This window comes from Neoarius graeffei, chromosome 1, assembly GCF_027579695.1.
Source record: "Neoarius graeffei isolate fNeoGra1 chromosome 1, fNeoGra1.pri, whole genome shotgun sequence".
Lineage (NCBI taxonomy): Eukaryota > Metazoa > Chordata > Actinopteri > Siluriformes > Ariidae > Neoarius > Neoarius graeffei.
The window spans coordinates 10,920,562-10,941,950 of record NC_083569.1 but is presented as its reverse complement, the minus strand read 5'-3'; the positions used below and the strand labels follow the sequence as shown (position 1 = coordinate 10,941,950).

General features: G+C 41.8%; 1 protein-coding gene across 1 annotated transcript in view; it reads right to left on the bottom strand.

Annotated features, from left to right (window-relative positions):
- hs6st1a (heparan sulfate 6-O-sulfotransferase 1a) overlaps window positions 1–11,732 on the bottom strand; it is a 308,548-nt gene extending 296,816 nt beyond the window's left edge. Inside the window, exon 1 of the mRNA XM_060929584.1 lies at window positions 10,765–11,732. Coding sequence (XP_060785567.1) covers window positions 10,765–11,294 — 530 coding nt within the window. The 5' untranslated portion in view covers window positions 11,295–11,732. The remainder of the gene's footprint in view (window positions 1–10,764) is intronic.
- Between the last annotated feature and the right edge of the window lie 9,657 nt (window positions 11,733–21,389).

Genomic DNA, 21,389 nt, shown 5'->3' with positions numbered 1-21,389 from the left:
ATGAGCACCCCTGGCCGTATTTGAACACAATGTTCTCTTACGTTGGTGTGAAGGATTCATCCTATCGAATGAAGTGCCTCTTATGCCTTCCAAAAAACGTGGAAATTCTATCTTATAGAAACTCCCCGTCCAATCTAAAGAAACACATCGAGGTAAGTTCTAGGTTTATGAAATTGTTACAGTATATTCCCATTTCAGCAACCATAGTATGAATATTCTAGACACAATTGTGAAACCTTGAGCATTCCTGTACAAACGAACTTTGTTCTTCGGTTCCACGCGGTTTTGGCATTGTTGGCTGTAGCAGGCTACCTAGCTGCGAGCTTTTTCGGTTCAAGGAAAGGCATAGCTGTAAGTGTAAGGAGGACGAATAGGGAAAACTGGCATACAAGTTCAAAATGGGAAAAAAAAACATTAACACAATTGAAACGAGCTTTGTGTGTGCTTCTTGCTTGTCATGAACCATTGGTGACAAATTACCTTCAGTTTACCAAAATATTACAAATTCAGATTGCCTTTGCTTGTTTACTTTTAATTACATTACATGAGTACATTTATTTTTGCATTACTTGTCATACTTAAGTGCAAGAAATGTCAGATACTTTAAGACTTTAACTCAAGTAACATTTCAGTCAGTGACTTTGACCAAAGTCAGTTTTTGGAAGGGTACCAATACTTTTACTTGAGTGTGATTTCTCAGTACTTTATACAACACTGGGGAGAACATGCAAACTCCGCACAGAAAGGCCCTCGCCGGCCACAGGGCTCGAACCCAGGACCTTCTTGCTGTGAGGCGACAGCGCTAACCACTACACCACCGTGCCACCCACATTATTATTATTATAATACATGCACACTCTCTTCATATTAGCATTCTCGAAGGCCAACGCTAGCTTATCTGCGACTCGGTACTGTTAGCGCAGCAGTCCAGTTACCTTCTAGCCGGTGTAGTGTTAGCGAAGGCCAATGCTAGTGCAGTCAAACTGATTATTATTATTTTTATTTTTTTCCCCTGTGTAATTTACTTCGTTACTTTTAAAATCAGCATCGACAACTACACACAACGGAGTGACCTGGCAGCCAAAATTCTCTCAAAATCTTCCGATTTTACAGTAATGAAGCAAACCTTGCGGCCATGTTTGTTTACAAACTGTCACGGTCACTTGCTAGTGTGGAAGTTTTACATCTCTGATGTGTCTCTTTGCCAGTTTTTCGATGTCTGTTGGTATGTTTTTCTCTTGTAAATATGTGTGAAGAATATATAATGAAGTTTCGGTAGCCTTTTGGGTGTTCAGCGCGTCTTTAGTTTCAATTTATTTACTGCTTAAACCGAGCACTGGATTAGCCTTGTCTTCTAGTCACTGGATCTTCGCATGAGTGCCGATGTGTGATGTCATGTTGTCTTGACAACGTGCAATATTGTTATTGCACGCTCATTCTCCATTGGGGATAGTGGTGTAATACATGGAGGATAAGTGATATGATAACAATATTGCATGCCATCAATAAACCCGCCAGAAGGGAATAGAACACATGTTTTTATTCCATGGAAAAAGTGTCCCGTATGTATAATAATTTCTTATATTCAATGCCAAAATAAAGATGACCAGAAGGTTGTGAATTCAAATACTTAAAATGCCAAAAAGTCACTGAGGTGCCCTTAAGTTTTAGGCCCTTAACGCTCAAGTGAATTGCTATACACGATCATACTCAGCCTCACTGCGGTGCCATGCTGGATGAAAACACTTGCCAATAAAAAGCATCAGCGTCACGGAAATGAACTCGTACCTGACCTCCAGCTATAAAATATCGCACTTTGATTTCCAAATGCCTCGTGCTGCTCTTTTTCGTGTTCACGGCTGTGGGTGAAAAAGTCAAAATAAATCCGACGTGACGGCAGGAGAGATCATGCAGACGTGTCCTTCAACTCCACAAGAAACATCTCTTTGAGCATTCAGGCATGCGTCTGAGCTCAGCTTCAGAGCAAAAGCAGTTAGACATTCACTTCACAGCAATGAAAAAAGACAATCGTATCATCTACGGTATATACAGTGCTACATGTTCAATTTAATTACATGGATAATGTATAACACTGCTCGTTCAAATTTCTTAGCAGGTACTCTAGCACACATTGATGGATTTTTTTTTCCTCTCGATCCCCAAGACGTCCACAGACCAAAGCCCGGCCCATTTGTTTTCGATTGACCAAGTTTCGAGAAATATACAGTGGTGCTTGAAAGTTTGTGAACCCTTTAGAATTTTCTATATTTCTGCATAAATATGACCCAAAACATCATCAGATTTTCACACAAGTCCTAAAAGTAGATAAAGAGAACCCAGTTAAACAAATGAGACAAAAATATTATACTTGGCCATTTATTTATTGAGGAAAATGATCCAATATTACATATCTGTGAGTGGCAAAAGTATGTGAACCTTTGCTTTCAGTATCTGGTGTGGCCCCCTTGTGCAGCAATAACTGCAACTAAACGTTTGCGGTAACTGTTGATCAGTCCTGCACACCGGCTTGGAGGAATTTTAGCCCATTCCTCCATACAGAACAGCTTCAATTCTGGGATGTTGGTGGGTTTCCTCACATGAACTGTTCGCTTCAGGTCCTTCCACAACATTTCGATTGGATTAAGGTCAGGACTTTGACTTGACCATTCCAAAACATTAACTTTATTCTTCTTTAACCATTCATTGGTAGAACGACTTGTGTGCTTAGGGTCATTGTCTTGCTGCATGACCCACCTTCTCTTGAGATTCAGTTCATGGACAGATGTCCTGACATTTTCCTTTAGAATTCACTGGTATAATTCAGAATTCATTGTTCCATCAATGATAGCAGGCTGTCCTGGCCCAGATGCAGCAAAACAGGCCCAAACCATGATACTACCACCACCATGTTTCACAGATGGGATAAGGTTCTTATGCTGGAATGCAGTGTTTTCCTTTCTCCAAACATAACGCTTCTCATTTAAACCAAAAAGTTCTATTTTGATCTCATCTGTCCACAAAACATTTTTCCAATAGCCTTCTGGCTTGTCCACGTGATCTTTAGCAAACTGCAGACGAGCAGCAATGTTCTTTTTGGAGAGCAGTGGCTTTCTCCTTGCAACCCTGCCATGCACACCATTGTTGTTCAGTGTTCTCCTGATGGTGGACTCATGAACATTAACATTAGCCAATGTGAGAGAGGCCTTCAGTTGCTTAGAAGTTACCCTGGGGTCCTTTGTGACCTCACCGACTATTACATTCCTTGCTCTTGGAGTGATCTTTGTTGGTCGACCACTCCTGGGGAGGGTAACAATGGTCTTGAATTTCCTCCATTTGTACACAATCAGTCTGACTGTTGGAGTCCAAACTCTTTAGAGATGTTTTTGTAACCTTTTCCAGCCTGATGAGCATCAACAACACTTTTTCTGAGGTCCTCAGAAATCTCCTTTGTTTGTGCCATGATACACTTCCACAAACATGTGTTGTGAAGATCAGACTTTGATAGATCCCTGTTCTTTAAATAAAACAGGGAGCCCACTCACACCTGATTGTCATCCCATTGATTGAAAACACCTGACTCTAATTTCACCTTCAAATTAACTGCTAATCCTCGAGGTTCACATACTTTTGCCACTCACAGATATGTAATATTGGATCATTTTCCTCAATAAATAAATGACCAAGTATAATATTTTTGTCTCATTTGTTTAACTGGGTTCTCTTTATCTACTTTTAGGACTTGTGTGAAAATCTGATGATGTTTTGGGTCATATTTATGCAGAAATATAGAAAATTCTAAAGGGTTCACAAACTTTCAAGCACCACTGTACCTAGATAAAGTCAGCATAAAACAAACTGCTACTTGAAGCAAATGCACTTCATTTACATCAAGCGTCCTTTCAGACGGGTTGATTTTATTTTGATTAAGTCTCGCACTAATTTAACTGAGAAAGCAGAAAAGTGTAGGAACACGAAACACATGAAAAGTGGACGGAAACCTGCATGTTTTTAACTTAAACACCAAATTAGTAACTACTTTCTAATGTTCACAAATTCCTCAAGCAGAGGAAGTTGTAAGAAAAGTTCTCCGCTGAGGTCAAGCATGAGCGCACACACACACACACACACACACACACACACACACACACACAAAACATCTTATGAAGTAAAGAAGTAAAGAAAAAATCTAATAGAGTAACTTTATATAAAAATTCCTCATTATGGCATTATGATAAAACAAATATAAGATTATAGAGCATGTTTCTAGCAATACTTGCTCATTAAAGGTAGACTGCCTTTCAGATTTTTCAAGTGCAGGTCATAAAAATAATTTTCCCCGACACCCAATTATTTTTGTTGAGTGGACTGAAACCTACTGAATTCAAATCACATACTTCCAATTTTATTTTATTTTATTTTATTTTATTTTATTAAAAGAACAATGAATGAATTTAAGGCCACGTGGCCCTAAATTCTCCGCTATTTTTTCCTATTTCACCATGACCCAATTCAAGATATTACGTCATGCATCATGTGGTGGGCTTTCCCCATTTGCGCAAGGCATTGTGGGATACAAATTTAAAACAGGAGAGAAAAATGGAGGACGTGGGTGTGCGAATGAAATATGAAAGACCGACTACAGTAACAGAAAGCGAGAAGAAAAGACGTTGTGTTGCGAAGGAAAGGAAACGCAAGACCAAACTAATAAATATCGGCGGTCAGCAAGCACCTCGGTGTGATCAGCTGTTTGTTTAGCGACAGAATTATGGAACTGTCAGTGCACAGTCAAAGGTAAACCTGTAGGTGGCAGTAATGCAACACTGTGGATGCCAACCCAAAAGAAGGTGGTAAACCTGCGTATGTGCACGCGGACTTCCTCTGTCTGTTTGACTGCACGTTATTTGCTAGGTAATCCCCTCAAATTAAATAACTTCCCAGCCACAGAATGGCCTGATATTTTGTGAGACCACAACGACTACATTTCAGCGGGAACTAAATTTCACAGATTTTATGAAATCGAAAGGCTGTCTAGCTTTAACAGTTTTAAATATTACTGTTCTTATTATTTAAATCCAAAAAATGTGCTTATTTATTTCAAGCATTCATTTCTTTATACGCGTGTTTTACATCCTATATTTTATGTGTACTGTATATGTACACACTGACCGGCCACTTTCTTCGGAACACCCATACATCCACCTGCTGTTCTGTTTTATGCAGTTCTCTCATCAGCCGATCCCTTGATGCATAAAATCATGCAGATACAAATCAAGAGCTTCAGTTAATGTTCACTTCAGACATCAGAATGGGAAACATTGCGATCTCAAAGCCGTTTGAGTCAAATGAGTATTTTTGATTTGAGTATTTCAGAAACTGCTGATCTCCTGGGGTTTTCACACACAACAGTCTCGAAAGTTGACACAGAATGGTGCGAAAAACAAAAAACATTGAGTGGAGCGCGTGAGTGACAGTTCTGTGGATGGAAACAAACACTTTGTTGATAAGAGAGCTCAGAGGAAAATGGCCAGATTTGTGGTTCAAGCTGCCAGGAAGGATACAGTAATTCATATCAGGCTTGTAGTACTCAAGTCCGACTCGTGACTTGACTTGGACTTGAGCACTGATGACTCGGACTTGTGCATTAACTGCATTCGGACTCGTAAATTGGAGACGAGGACTCTGATTTTTTTCTTTATTTCTTTTTTCACATGCCATAATAGTTTGGCACAAGATATTTCTATCTACATTAATTTTTATACTAATTTCGTGCAAGAGAATGCACATTCACCTGTTCATACGTCATGTTCAGGAACAAACGAACGTTAATGGCGCTAAAATGCCTGGAGAGAACGCCCCTAGGATTGTCCGCTTTGCTTATACGGACGTCTCGTACAGTGGGGAAAAACTGCACTGCTATGTGTTTCAGATGTAGAAGAACTATCGAGGAGACGACGGGGACAACCTCGAACTTCAATCGTCATTTGGCAAGACTCCACCCAGAGAAGGAAGTGACAAGCTATGTTCATTGCCCTGTTGAGAGCAGGAAGGACTTATGTCGGACTCGACTCGAAATTTTCTTTAATGACTTGGACTTGAACACTGGGGACTCAAGATTGGACTCGGACTCTAGGTTTAGTGACTCGACTACAGCGCTGACTCATATAATCACTCTTTACAACAGTGGTGAGCAGAAAAGCATCTCAGCATGCGACAGCAGAAGAACACAGTGGGCTCCACTCCTGCCAGCCAAGAACAGGGATCTTAGAATCAAGAAGAAGGTCTTAAAGTGGCTGGTGAGTTTGATACGCACATACACTTCCACAATATCATCTTATTTGTTTCATTGTAATTGCAAGGAGGAATATTCAATAAGGGCGGCACGGTGGTGTAGTGGTTAGCGCTGTCGCCTCACAGCAAGAAGGTCCTGGGTTCGAGCCCCGGGGCCGGCGAGGGCCTTTCTGTGCGGAGTTTGCATGTTCTCCCCGTGTCCGCGTGGGTTTCCTCCGGGTGCTCCGGTTTCCCCCACAGTCCAAAGACATGCAGGTTAGGTTAACTGGTGACTCTAAATTGACCGTAGGTGTGAATGTGAGTGTGAATGGTTGTCTGTGTCTATGTGTCAGCCCTGTGATGACCTGGCGACTTGTCCAGGGTGTACCCCGCCTTTCGCCCGTAGTCAGCTGGGATAGGCTCCAGCTTGCCTGCGACCCTGTAGAAGGATAAAGCGGCTAGAGATAATGAGATGAGATGAGAATATTCAATAAATTGACTGTGATTATTAAAGATATTTTCATGAGTTTTGTTTTGTTTTTCAGTGTAAATTTGGTCTGGTATTTTGGTCCTAATCCTTATAAAGTTGAGCATGTCTGTGTGTGTGTGTGTGTGTGTGTGTATATATATATATATATATATATAAAGTGTACATTCAAAGTCAGTCTCGCTGTGCATGACATCCAGCTGTTATTTAAACCCTGTATATGAGTGTAATGATAGTTCTGCTCCACGCAGTTTGGGAAACCACCAAGAGCACCAAAGGTGATGGACGGGAACATGAAACGGATTTACGCGTCCGGTTTACTCAAGGCCTGTTTTGCAAGCCCTCGTCCACGCGGCTGGAATGTCTCCTGTGTTTACAAGAGGGCCGTTTTACTACGCAGTAATTTTCCACTTCTACTGCACGTCGGGGACGTTCCAACATCCAACTGATCCGATGTACACACACACACACACAGGGCTTAAGGCAACTTAAGTAAGCTTCTAAAGGAGTTAGTGTAATATTGGTGAGATTTACAACCTGCCTGTACTAACACAGAGAATCAAATGTTGACTTGTGTGCTTGTATGTGTGTGTGTGTGTGTGTGTGTGTGTGTGTGTGTGTGTGTATATATATATATATATATATATATATATATATATATATATATAAATAAATATATATATATATATATATATATATATATATATATATTTTTTTTTTTTTTTAAATAACAGTGGTGCAATTTGTGCAGTTTTTACAATTACTGAGCCTCCACACACACATACACACACACTCTCACTGTACACTTTATTCAGAAAACCTGTACATCCATGCAGTTATCTAATCAGCCAATCACGTGACGGCAGCACAGTGCATAAAATTCTGCAGGTCAAAAGCTTCACTTCATCTTCACATCAAACATCAGAATGAAGAAACACGTCTGTGATCTCTGGGACTTTAACCGTGGCATGGACCTTAGTACCAGATGGACTGGTTTGAATATTTCAGAATCTGCTGATCTCGTGGGGTTTTCACACACAACAGTGTTTACACAAAATGGTGTGAAAAAAAAAACATATCCTGCAGGCTGAAACACCTTGATGAGAGAGATCAGAGGAGAATAAGATGACAGTGACTCAATTAAATCATCACTCTTTACAACCGTGGTGAGCTGAAAAGCATCGCACAGCGTACAACACATGAAACTACAACAGCAGAAGACCATGAACAGGAATCTGATGAAACATCTATCACATGTACAGACTCACTCAAACTGGAAAATGATGATTATTTTTCCCTCCTTAAGTTTATTCAAAAAAACAACTCGTCAAATAACAACATGCACGAGAGCAGCGGCTACAATTATCGATAGTCCATAATTATCGACACCTTTTCAGATTCACCAATAAAAATTTTTACAAAGGTGAGTTTCAGTTATAACAGTTGTTATTATTGGTTAATTAATCAACCGGAAGACACACACACACACACACACACACACACACACAGAGCCGCCCTTTGATCTTGTCGTCTGATGACACAGCTTGTTACCTGAGATGGAATTTTTTTTAGCACGATCAGCAATTTGAGGAAAACCCGGACATTATCATCGCAGGTAAGCATGGTCGAAAGATCATGGACATGTTTTTACTGATCAAATCCACCGATATTTCATGATCTCCTTGTCAAAACCTGCTTTTTCTTATGAGTTCGTTTGACAGTCGCCATTTTGTATCTAAACGCGCGTTTAAGAACGAAGTCACGTGAGGTGTCGATAATCGTGATCACTTTCACCGGTGTCCACCATTATCGACACCCTGTGTAATTAAGTGACACAACTGTTATGGATCGATCTTTGTGTCACATTGTTGAAGTAGATGAAGTACTTTTAAAAAAATTTTAAAATAAAATATTTCTGTGATTTATCTCATCTCATTATTTCTAGCCGCTTTATCCTGTTCTACAGGGTCGCAGGCAAGCTGGAGCCTATCCCAGCTGACTATGGGCGAAAGGCGGGGTACACCCTGGACAAGTCGCCAGGTCATCACAGGGCTGACACATACAGTAGACACAGACAACCATTCACACCTACGGTCAATTTAGAGTCACCAGTTAACCTAACCTGCATGTCTTTGTACTTTGGGGGAAACCGGAGCACCCGGAGGAAACCCACACGGACACGGGGAGAACATGCAAACTCCGCACAGAAAGGCCCTCGCCGGCCACGGGGCTCGAACCCGGACCTTCTTGCTGTGAGGCGACAGCGCTAACCACTACACCACCGTGCCGCCTATTTGGAATCCTATTGCAATAAATAGAATTGGACCAGAATTAAATTCCTAGCATATAATTTTTTTTTCTATTCCATTCAGAAAATATTTTTTTGCAGTTCGTTGTCTACCACGTATTACAATATCAGTAGACATTTTATATTTTGGGTCGAGGAACGATATGCAACCTTTGACCTGGATTTTCATGCGGTTACAATGTCAACTGTCTGTAGACATTTATTGGTAAACTACAAATCTAAAGATTAATACAATGACGAATGATTCAGAAAATGTGATCTACGAAAATACTTAGAAAGCGGGTAGAAAGTGGAACAAAAAGATTTTCTGACGCAGGTTAGACATTCAGTTCATTTGTTTACAGACATTTGAGTTGCTTCCTCATTTACGTAAGCACTGACACCGATATATTTATATTAAAGATATTTATTTTTATGAATAATCATCTGGATGTCAATAATTGTGGAACGGTGTCGATAAGTGTGGACAAAGGTGTCGATAATTGTGGAACGGCGTCACGTGATCTGCTAAGTAATCAGGAATCAACTCATTATTTTTTTCCAGTGGAAGTTTGAGTCATTTTTCATGCACAATTTACGTATTGAAAGTCTTTTCTACTTTTGCCACGGCCAAAAGATTGTTAAGGTGTCGATAATTGTAGCCGCCGGTCTATAGACGCATCTCCAGGTAAAAACGGTATCCCAAGGAAACACATAAACCTTGCCGTCACTTCCTTGTCCAATCCTTCCACCCTTCTCCTTACTCGTCCTATTTAGCAAACTCTCTCTCTCGAATGCAAGTGACTAACAGCCAGAGATCTGCTTTACGTACACCGTCAGGTAGAGATCGAGTCCCTTTCTGTCTGCACCCTATTGGACCTCAAGGTAACTATGTGGAACTTTTCATTGCCAAAAAGGTACAAATGTGTCCCCAAGCAGGATCTAAAACCTGACAGAGCGGTACCAAAGTGACACTGTTGTCCGAGTAAAATAATCCATGAGAGTTGACAGTCTTTCTGAGATGGTTTTATTAGTAGATGAATAAATAATAAGCAACAAGATCAACTGTGAGCTACTGCTCACTTACAGTACGTACGTACACCCCACCCCACCCGCTCTCGCATATATCCGAATGCAAGCAATCGAAGGAACAGTCCGCTTATTATGAATGTTGACATCAACAAATAATTAACCCTGAAACAATTAAGTAAAGAGCAGTGTTGTCCACAGGGATTTCAAACAGCGTCTTGAAATAGCGTCAAAATCCGCGCTACATGTCTCGTAAACAGGCTGAAGCTTGATACCAAATATCAAGCAGTTTGGATTTGTAGCTGCTGAGAAAAGCGTTCGGAAAATTTCGTAAATCCACGCTACATACTGTCTATACGTTCAGTCGGATGTGCGACAGACCTGAAAACGGTTTACGTTTAACGGTGTAGAACCCCAAGCTGAAGCTCGGTACCAAATATCAAGTGGCGATGATGATTTGTCGTTGCTGAGAAAAAGGGTGGATGGAGATATGGACAGAGGTAAACCAGTATAACCAGTACACCCGCCCCCTCCTTCGGTGCATATATAAATGTTGGTGATTTGAGCATCTCTGGAAACTTTGTGCTCCATGTATATTTATGAATATGCATGATAGGTACTAGGCAGATGCTGGAGGAGACAGGTGTGTGTGTGTGTGTGTGTGTGTGTGTGTGTGTGTGTGTGTGTGTGTTACCTTTGGCTTTTCAGTTTGCTCTCCTTCTTGTTGATGACCCCCGGGACGCAGTTGGTGAGCTCGGTCCAGTCGGCGTGCAGTCCGCAGCTCCAGCCTGTGGAGAAGCGGGAGAACAGCCACGTCTCCTTGCGGTTGGGTCGGTAGCACGTGCACTTCTTCTGACCGGGTCGGCAGTCGCAGGGCAGCTCGAGACGCACGTTCTGCACGAGGTGACGGCCGAACGTGGTGCCGCCGGTCTTCTGGATGTGCAGGAACACGAGCACGTCGTCGCCTTTGATCTGGAAGTCGATGGCACGCTCCAGGTCGCGTGCAGGGAAGTAGTACTTCTTGACGTAGTGCGGGTCGGGAGTCGGGAACGCGTCGGCGTCGGGGTCGGGGTCGGCGTCGGCGTCGGGGTCCTCATGAACATAGGCGCGCGGCAAGCCGAAGTTGGACGTCACGGCGCCGGGTGCCGCGTACTGATAGAGGATGAGCATGAAGAGCGCCGAGCCGACGACGGCGAACAGGAACTTGCCGCTCCTCTCGACCATGGTCTCGTGCGGCGCGAGTCGCGCGCTACCATCTGCCCGCTTGGCGGAGCGGAGCGCACCGGCGCGCCGGCCCCATCCACAGAGCACGCGCTGTGTACAAAACAAAACTAAAGCAAACACAACACAACAACAACAACAACAACAACAAGAGCGCTCCAAAATCTGACCGCCTGCGTCCAGTTCCCCTCCTCTTCTCCTCTTCTTCTTATCCTTCCTCCTCCTCCTCCTCCTCCTATTCCGCGCCACCGAGAAGCAACGCGGCGCGTGTGATCACCGGGATTTAAAGTCCTCTCTCTTATCGACTCGGGACTCCTCGCGCCGGCTGCGTCCACGGCCGCGCGCACCCTCTTTGCGCACCCTCCACCCCAAATGCGCGCTCCCGATTACACGCCAGGCGGCGCGAGCTCCAGCTGCGCTCTCTATAACAACTGGAAATCGTTCTGGAGTGAAAAGAATAAGCACACTATTATATTGTTCTTCTTAAGTTTGATTTGTATTATTGCATTTCACCCGTTTTTTGGATCCATTCCTCCTCCTATAGGGCTTTCGAGACAGAGACACCACGTAGGGCCCGATCTGCTTGTTTTCAGCTTTTGGATCGACACACCTGTTCTCTCGTTCTTGTCGTTTGTCTGTCATTTTTTTTTCCCCCCATAGAGAATGAATAGGGCTCACGAATCGAATCGTCCTGCTCGGACACGCTTCATCACTCATGTGATGCCTCAGGCCAACTCCCCAGACACATACACTACCGTTCAAAAGTTTGGGGTCACCCAGACAATTTTGTGTTTTCCATGAAAAGTCACACTTTTGTCCAGAGGCGCAGATAGGATTTTTGAACTGGGGGGGACTGAGCTGTCAGCAAATGATTCCATTTTGTGTAAAAGCATATATATATATATATGTCCAGCACATAGTAGCAGGGTGTAAGATGCTAGCTGGATCAGCGTACAAGGAGAGGCACAACCAAGTGGCTGGGATAGTATACAGGAACATCTGCAACCTGTATGGAATAGAAGTACCCAAGTCCCAATGGGCCATACCACAGAAGGTGGCTGAGAACAACAGGGCCAAGGTTCTGTGGGACTTCAGCTTCCAGACTGACAAACAGATCCTGGCTAACCAACCGGACATAGTGGTGGTGGACAAAGAGCAGAAGAGGGTGGTGGTGATAGATGTGGCGATCCCAGCTGACGCCAACATCAGGAAGAAGGAACATGAGAAACTTGAGAAGTATCAAGGGTTGAAAGAGCAGCTGGAACGGATGTGGAAGGTCAAGGGCTGCGTGATCCCCGTGGTAGTGGGGGCACTTGGGGCAGTAACCCCCAAACTGGGAGAGTGGCTCCAGCAAATCCCAGGAACAACATCTGAAGCCTCAGTCCAGAAGAGCGCAGTCCTAGGAACATCGAAGATACTGCGCAGAACCCTCAAACTCCCAGGCCTCTGGTAGAGGACCCGAGCTTGAGGATGACATGGATACCACCCCACCCCCACCCACCCCCGCCGGGGGTGAGAAGGATATATATATATATATATATATATATATATATATATATATATATATATATATATATATATATATATATACACACACACACACACAGGGGCGCCACCAGAAATTTTGGGCCCCATGAAAGATTAGAATTTTGGGCCCCCCAACTTTGCCCACCCTCGTCACAATTGCACTATTGTCATTATTTGACTTTTAATAGCCCATGGACCTTGACTTTGTGACTTTGTTATTACATTTTATGTATTAACCTACCGGGGACTAGATGAAAACTGGTCAGTGACTAATTCTGGTGCATTTACAATCACAAATGAAAATTCAAGATTTTGCCACATGCCTTTTTGTGCTAGGACAATTGGTAGTGAAATGTGTGATGTGACTGCTAATAAATCATAGAACACGTAACCATGTCAAACACTTGACTGGTGTCCCTTATTAGCAACACTTTAATCTAGCAAACTGTATATGGCGCTCGCTCATTAAAAACTTCAATCCTAAAGCATTTATGGGTTGTATTGCTGCTTACCTCCTTCTCCAAAGGGGGGTTCAGTGGTTTGGTAGGGCGGAGGTCCCCCTGAGGCTGAATCTGTGCATATTTAGGGCACCCCATTAGTTATGAAACTGGTTATTAGCACTAGTTATTAGCACCAGCATAACGTAATATTTCATCTTGTTTATTATCACACAAGTCAGTTCAGTTATTAAAATGGAAAAAATGTCACTGTACAAACTGTAAAAGTGTTCTCTTGATAGGCTAATCCAACCACATTCATACTGTTCATTTACCATTCGCTAATATTTTGAACACACATGTGAGCGATAGCTACCTTTCTTTGGGAAAAACTGAGTGGCCAGTTGCCTGCCTCTCCGGTCCCTCTCAGCTTTCAGCTGCCTTTCTTCACGTTTTTGACAGCCACTCTTCATATTTAGCGATCATAGACTGTACGCACTCCACTGCTGGCTGGCTGGCTGCTGCACCGCGACACAGCAGCAAGTAGCGTTGCACTGATCAGCACACAGATTTAACGCATCGCGCTTCTGCCAGAACTGGACCGTACCATTTCGCAAAAGGGGGAGGGTTAAATGACAATATGTTGAAGAACTCAAGAAATAGACAACCTTGTTCAACTAGCTCATTTTACCAGATGGAATATTGCATTGTTGTTATTTCAAAAGTCTTATTAAAATCATTAAAAGCATATTATCAGCCCCTTAAAGGGCCCCATGGCAGTGCTGGGCCCCTAGAATTGTTCTAACCTTTCCCCCCCCGGCAGCGCCCATATATATATATATATATATATATATATATATATATATATATATATATATATATATATGTATGTATGTATGTGTGTGTGTGTGTGTACTGAAGCTTCAATATACATTCGAATTGTGAGTTTTCTAACTGAATGAACATTGGTAGACAAAGGCCTACCTGGTTTTTGAAAAAACGCTGTAATTGTTTTTTGTTTTTTCATTGTTGACCCCACCAGGGATTGCCTGCAGGCCAGGAGGACAATGTTAACATCTTGAATCTCATAATTTCAGTTAACAGTTGCTGCTTACTAAAATAACATTATATATAAAAATAACAACATTAAAAGATATTCGCCTACAGCCTAGAATGCTGTTATTTTACATTTAGCCTACTTCAGGTAAGTCCAAATTCCTTCTTATTATTATCAGACTAGCTACTCAACATTACAAAACAAGTATTTGTCACATCTGGGAAAGGCAACAGGCATAGGATATTTACATCTTTTGGTTCTTGAAACAAACGCTGTGATTTTTTTTCCCCTCTTCCCCTCTTCTCTGGCTTAATGTGGCAGAAAGATCACCAGCTCGGTCATTAGACAGTTGTTTATGATCACACGACAGGCAAAGTCCCCAGCTCCCCTTAGGACCCCGGGGTCGAGATGGTGCGTTACATTTACATTGGAAGTCGGAACTTGGAGCTCTGAGCAACATAACCTCAGAACTGAGCGCTTCCCAGTTTAAAAACTGGGACATCATGGAACATGGAATTTGAAAAAAATGGCCAGTTAATGAAATGAAACGAAAACCCCAATGTTTATGCTGGGAGATGCTGGATTTCAATGCTTTTCCGACTTCGAACTTCCAACTTACGAGTACAACTGAACGCACCCTACACCGATTCAAGAAGGGGAAAATGTGGATTGATCACTGACAAGGCTGCTGCTGCTGCCATTTCAACTTTGTGCTGCAGTGTAAGTTAGTCTAACTAACGGAACATTAATCCTCACTTTTTCTACCTATGTGTGGCGCCTTACGTAGGGACGGTGGGTGGGTGGGGGGACAGATGGGGGTCACTATAAATCTGGGGGGGACATGCCCCCCCCGTCCCCCGTGCTATCTGCGCCCTTGTTATTTACCACCATAAGTTGTAAAATGAATAGAAAATATAGTCAAGACATTTTTCTGGCATTTAATCGACCCCACAAATGTGATGCTCCAGAAACTCAGTCTGCTCAAAGGAAGGTCAGTTTTATAGCTTCTCTAAAGAGCTCAACTGTTTTCAGCTGTGCTAATATGATTGTACAAGGGTTTTCTAATCATCCATTAGCCTTCTGAGGCAATGAGCAAACACATTGTACCATTAGAACACTGGAGTGATAGTTGCTGGAAATGGGCCTCTATACACCTATGGAGATATTGCACCAAAAACCAGACATTTGCAGCTAGAATAGTCATTTACCACATTAGCAATGTATAGAGTGGATTTCTGATTAATTTAAAGTGATCTTCATTGAAAAGAACAGTGCTTTTCTTTCAAAAATAAGGAAATTTCAAAGTGACCCCAAACTTTTGAATGGTAGTGTATATGCATTCGGTTCTGACCCGCACTCTTTTTTTCCCTTTCTTTTCATGCCCCACTTTTTCATCCATTCACTTCCATGAATGGCGTTTTGGGAAAAAAGCTTTCACTCTCCGTCAAATTTTTTAACTGAGTGACTAAACTTCAAGAGACTTCATATGATGCCTCAGGGCAAGTCCCCACACATATCCATCCCCTCATCTGAGACCTGCACTCGTCTTTTTCTTGGTTTTCACACATCCTTTTTTCCTTCCATAGGCTTCCATTGATTTTTGGCCCCATTCAAATGAATGGAGTTTTGCTTAGTAACACTTCACCACATATCCACTGGTGTAGTGTGCTTGGATCCAGCTTTTGGATCGATGCACCCGTTCTGTCGTCCTTGTCATTTTTCTGTTGTTTTTTTCCCATAGAAAATGAATAGGACTCACGAATCGAGTCGTCCTACTCAGACACGCTCCATCGGAGATGCACCAAACTTCATGTGATACTTCAGACCAACTCCCCTGACACATTCATGCGATCGGGTCTGAACTGCACTCGTCTTTTCATTTTTTTTCCTTCTTTTTTTTCTTCTGTTCTGCTACAGCTCAGCAAGCACACTTTGCATTTTCTTTGCGGAAATGCAGTCTAGTTTGATTTTTAATTTTTTTGTATTAAACAGACAAAAGGTGGTGGGGGGAGAAGATTATAATTAATAAGTGAGAATCTCTAATCACACTTAATAAGAATAATAATATGATAATAACTGATGAATAATACAGCGGTATTATACATTTATAATCATATGATAATCACGTGTTAATGATGCCATAATTAAAGTCAAGTTTATGTGTATAGCGCTTTTAGCAATAAACATCGTCGCAAAGCAGCTTTACAGAATTTGAACGACTTAAAACATGAGCTAATTTTATCCCTAATCTATCCCCAATGAGCAAGCCTGTGGCGACGGTGGCAAGGAAAAACTCCCTCAGCCGGCACGAGGAAGAAACCTCGAGAGGAACCAGACTCAAAAGGGAACCCATCCTCATTTGGGCAACAACAGACAACATGACTATAACATTAACAGTTTTAACATAAAGTCAGTTTCATTGATGTTATAAACTCTTCATTGATGGAAACTTGAGTGCAAAACTGTTCATGACAACTGCAGTCCTAAAGTTAGCAAGTCAACTGTAGTCCTCAGCCATAAAAGCATTACTGTAAGTGTCCAGAGTGTCCTCCAGGTGTGACTTTCAACTGTCCTCATGGGGCCATCCTCCACAGGAGTGATGCGATGAGACTCCAACCAGACACAGGGCACCAGGATGGATCAAGCAGGTCCGAGGAACAGAAGAGGTCAGCATCTCGATCCCAGGACCAACATGTAACTCAGAGGGACAGATTTGGGGGGGGGGGGGGGGACTGATAGACTACCTATATGAATCATTTTAATCGTAAAAATTACTTTATTAGATTTATTGTTAATGCTTAAAGGGCTGATGACACGAACATGACTCTATGCAATTTCTTAAATAAACTATACAACATGGCAAACATGTTAGATTTCTGTTATAAGTATGTGAAAAGAAGCTGTTGTTACGCAAATATCCAACTTTTAATTGCACAGCGCAAGAAAACTGGGTCCGTGGCTCGCGGCCATGTTGTGACGTCAGCGGGAGAACACGCTGCGGTTCACTGGCTGTTCTACTCTGGTTCTACTCAATGGAAATGGCGCATGAAAATGCCGGTGAACTCTCTAGTGCTAGCTCTTCCTCTTCTGGGAGTCTAGAATTGTGTTGATCTCTTCCGAATAGAATCTATGATAGCCTACTCTCTTTACCCTTTGCCTCTCGTTGCTAGGCGGCAGTTACATGAAAGCCGCAATCTTTCACAAGCAAATACATGACTGATATCACGCCGACTTTATGATTACATTTATGATTATCATGTAGAATCTATAGCTCTACGTACCTTTATCTTATGTCGTTTCACAACACATGTTCTGACAGGAGGACTGTCTTTGGATCCGGCATAGCTACTAGTAGACCCCCTCCGGAATATTGGCAGTGTTGCCAGATTGGGAGGAATCCTGCCCAGTTGGGTGGTTTCAAGTGCATTTTGGTGGGTTTTGAACATATTTTGGGCTGGAAAACTTCAGCAGTATCTGGCAACAGATACTGCTGACGTTTTCCAGCCCAAAATATGTTCAAAACCCACCAAAATGCACTTGAAACCGTTCAACTGGGCGGGAAACCTCCCAATCTGGCAACACTGTGTAGACACTGCTGATGGTAGTAACACACGTTTGTGCTGAACTGAACACCCAAGAGATTCTTTTAAGCTGGGAAGGGTGTCAAAACAATCCAAATCGAAGTGTTCAGAGCACAGGACGGATGTTGGTGAGGGCTCCCACTTGTCACGAGTGCGCCTGACTTGCTTCACCCACTTCGCATGCAGCTCGGGATCTCTGGGAAACTTGAATAAACTTACCCCATCCTTGTAGGTTTTGGAGCAAAAGCCAGCAACACAACGCGAAGGCATAATAACTAATATAATAATGTATAATAATAATACTAATAATGACAAACTGAATACTTGTCGCATCAACAACAAACTGGTAAGTTAGGAGGAAGGTTCTTTCCCTGACGTCATATAGCTCCTCCTCCTCTTTCGTCTCCTGGGTGCTGCAGCCCTGTCAAATTTGCCCAAATAGCCGTGTTTTTTATCATAACTTGTAAAATAGGCGCCTTCGTGAATTAATATATGGATCATCGGGAATTACTTTTTATGTTATAAAACATTGCCAAAGATGTCAAAAACGTGTCATCAGCACTTTAAAACTATTCCTGTGCCATTCTTGAGGTCTCAAGGCATTTATAAACAAAAAGTGAGGCATGAAACAAAAAGTTATAGTCATGCTGTCTGTTGTTAAAGCCACACCTTTGGATGAACACCTCTCACAGACGTACCCAACTTGAACCATGGCCTCAATTTTTGTTTATAAATGCCTTGAGACCTCAAGAATGGCACAGGAATAGTTTTAAGCATTAACAATAAATCTAATAAAGTAATTTTTACGATTAAAATTATTCACATAGGTCTGAGTGAATGACCTTGACGTCTGTGACATCACAGCAGGAAGTCTATCAGTCTCATCGCCATTTCCGCTATACTAAAACACAGAGCTGACTGCAAATTCGAGCTTCCATTTTGAGCTAATTTATCGCCATGCCACGTAGATGTGTTGTTGACGGGTGCAGCAACACGACAGAAGGTGCATTTACGTTGCATTCATGGCCCAAGAATGTTCAAACTACAAAGATTTGGACGTGTTTTGTGAGAAGTTCGCGGGCATATTGGGCGCCTATGAAGTGGTCTCTCCTCTGCTCTGCACAATTTACTGAAGACTCGTACGAAACCTCTGATCTGTTGAGGAGTGTTGGCTATAAGCCCGTATTGAAAGAGGGTGCAGTACCAACAATTAAAGGAAAAGTACAAGAAAAGGAAAGTAAGTACAGTTGCACCAGTTCTCCCGGAGTGTGAACCGAGGGTTGTTGCTAAAACCCGGGACGGAACGACACGGGACACGACGTGACATATTATCGCTCGGGCAATGACCTCTCTGTGGTTATTGCTAAAACTGGTGACGTCCTGTCCCAGGTTTTAGTAATTGCCTGAGCTGAGTAGTAATGGTGGAATACTCAGTATGGAGAAAATGGAGAAAGAGTGGACCAGCCGTCTAATTCCTCCACTGGATATGCTTGCCTCAGCAGCAATATCTCGCCCTTACGTGGAAGAAGTGAATGAACGGAGAACTGAACAAACAACTGAAAGTCAGATTGTTTCAAAACACCCAGCCACAAGATCGGCCTTCAAAAAGCGAGAACACAGACGGGTAAGCTACGACTCTCATTTGGATACAAAACAACAAAAACAACACTCGTTGTTTACCTACATTTAGATTAATACATGTAACTTGTATTGTGTGTTTAAGTTACCAGTAAGATTATTTAATTTGCTTCAGAATGTGATTGTCTCAGTTCATCTGATTATTTAATGAGCCTTTTACAAAATCAATATCAGTGAAAATGCATGCATGTACATGTATGTTGCATAAGTTATAACACCTATCTTGTTTTAATGAGAGTCAACCCACAATCAGTGAAGTCAAATCGGTCTTAGTTGAGCATGTCGGTAATGGTATTTCTTACTTTCACCATAAATTTTTATTTATATGGCATTGGTCTATAACTGTCGAAGGCCTCAGCCTTAAAACCAGTTCCTGCTGTGACATCATGCACCCAGGCCTGGCTGGCTCAGCGGGGCAGCTCAAATGCCAACTTTGCAGTCGATTTTAACTCTCAAAAGTATATATTTTTTAATTCCCATTTATGCAGCATACAAGAGTCAAGGATGGAGATACTATCCACTCAGAAATGTATTTAAAAATAAAGGTTCCGCATATCTCCTTTAAGTCAAAGTACAGATCCCACTGGTCAAATGTTACTCTGATACAGATGAAAGTTGTCCAGTCAAATTTTTACTGAAGTTAAAGTATTGAAGTATTTGCTTTTAAAAATACTTACAGTAAGTGTACATTTTCTGTCAACGCATCATTGTATTATTGCCACAACGCTTACAAAACCTAATGCTGTTACCAAAGACAGAAATGTGAATTCACAAAATGAATGCATGCTGTGCCATCATGGTGGTTTAGCTTTAAGCTAGCTAGTCAGTGAAGCTCCACCTGACATGCTAGCAAATGCTTTATAAACTCGAAATCATATTGGGTATAACGTTACTAGAAATGAAAGATTTCTACATTCTGTTTATTTGGCAAGATTATGTTAAAACGTATTTCTGAAAGGACTTCAGGTAAGTTAAAGTTATTCGTGTTAGCGTAACTCAACAAGTTAACTACACTGCAAAACCTGATAAGGTCACCGAGCTCAAAAATTTTATTGAAACCGATTAAGTAAAAATTTTTGAGGTAAGTAACTTAAATTTTTTAAGGTAAGATTTCTTAAAAATTGCACTATAGTTACACTTAATTGTAATTTTTAAGAAATCTTACCTTAAAAAATTTAAATTGCTTACCTCAAAAATTTTTACGTAATCGGTTTCAATAAAATTTTTGAGCTCAGTGAACTTATTGGGTTTTGCAGTGTAGCTATGTGTTAACGTTAGCCGTGGATAAGGCTTTGGCAACTTGGCGGGCAAATCCATAGAAAGTCATTTGACTAACCAGACTGCATAGCTATTGCAACATTATTGCTAGCTTTAAAAGCACAGACAACTTCGTAGCAAGCTTTCTCTTGAAATAAAATGTTTACATCCCTCAATATGCTCCCGCAGGTTGGACAGCGAGTTTTTGTAAGCCATGATGTGGTTCGTTTTTGGTAAACAAAGCAAACATTTAAAATTAAATGAATCTTTATTCCTTTCAGAAAACTGAAACATGGGTTCATGGGCCATGGGTGCGTGCATTCCCCAGAAGAACCACCTTCTTCCATTCTGTCATCAACTGATCATGTTTAAATGATGCTGCGAAGAAATCATTGAGCTTGATTTTATCCAGTCTATGGACGTGACGTGACCCTAGTGATTACTGATAGTCTGTCTCAGTGTCACCTGTGAAAAAAACAATCACATTTTAGAAAAGAAAACAAAAAACATCCACTTTCCAAGCCGCTTCATAGTAACGAGTAACGAGGACCTTGACAGAAAGGTAGTGGAGTGAAAAGTACGATATTTGTCTTTCAAATGT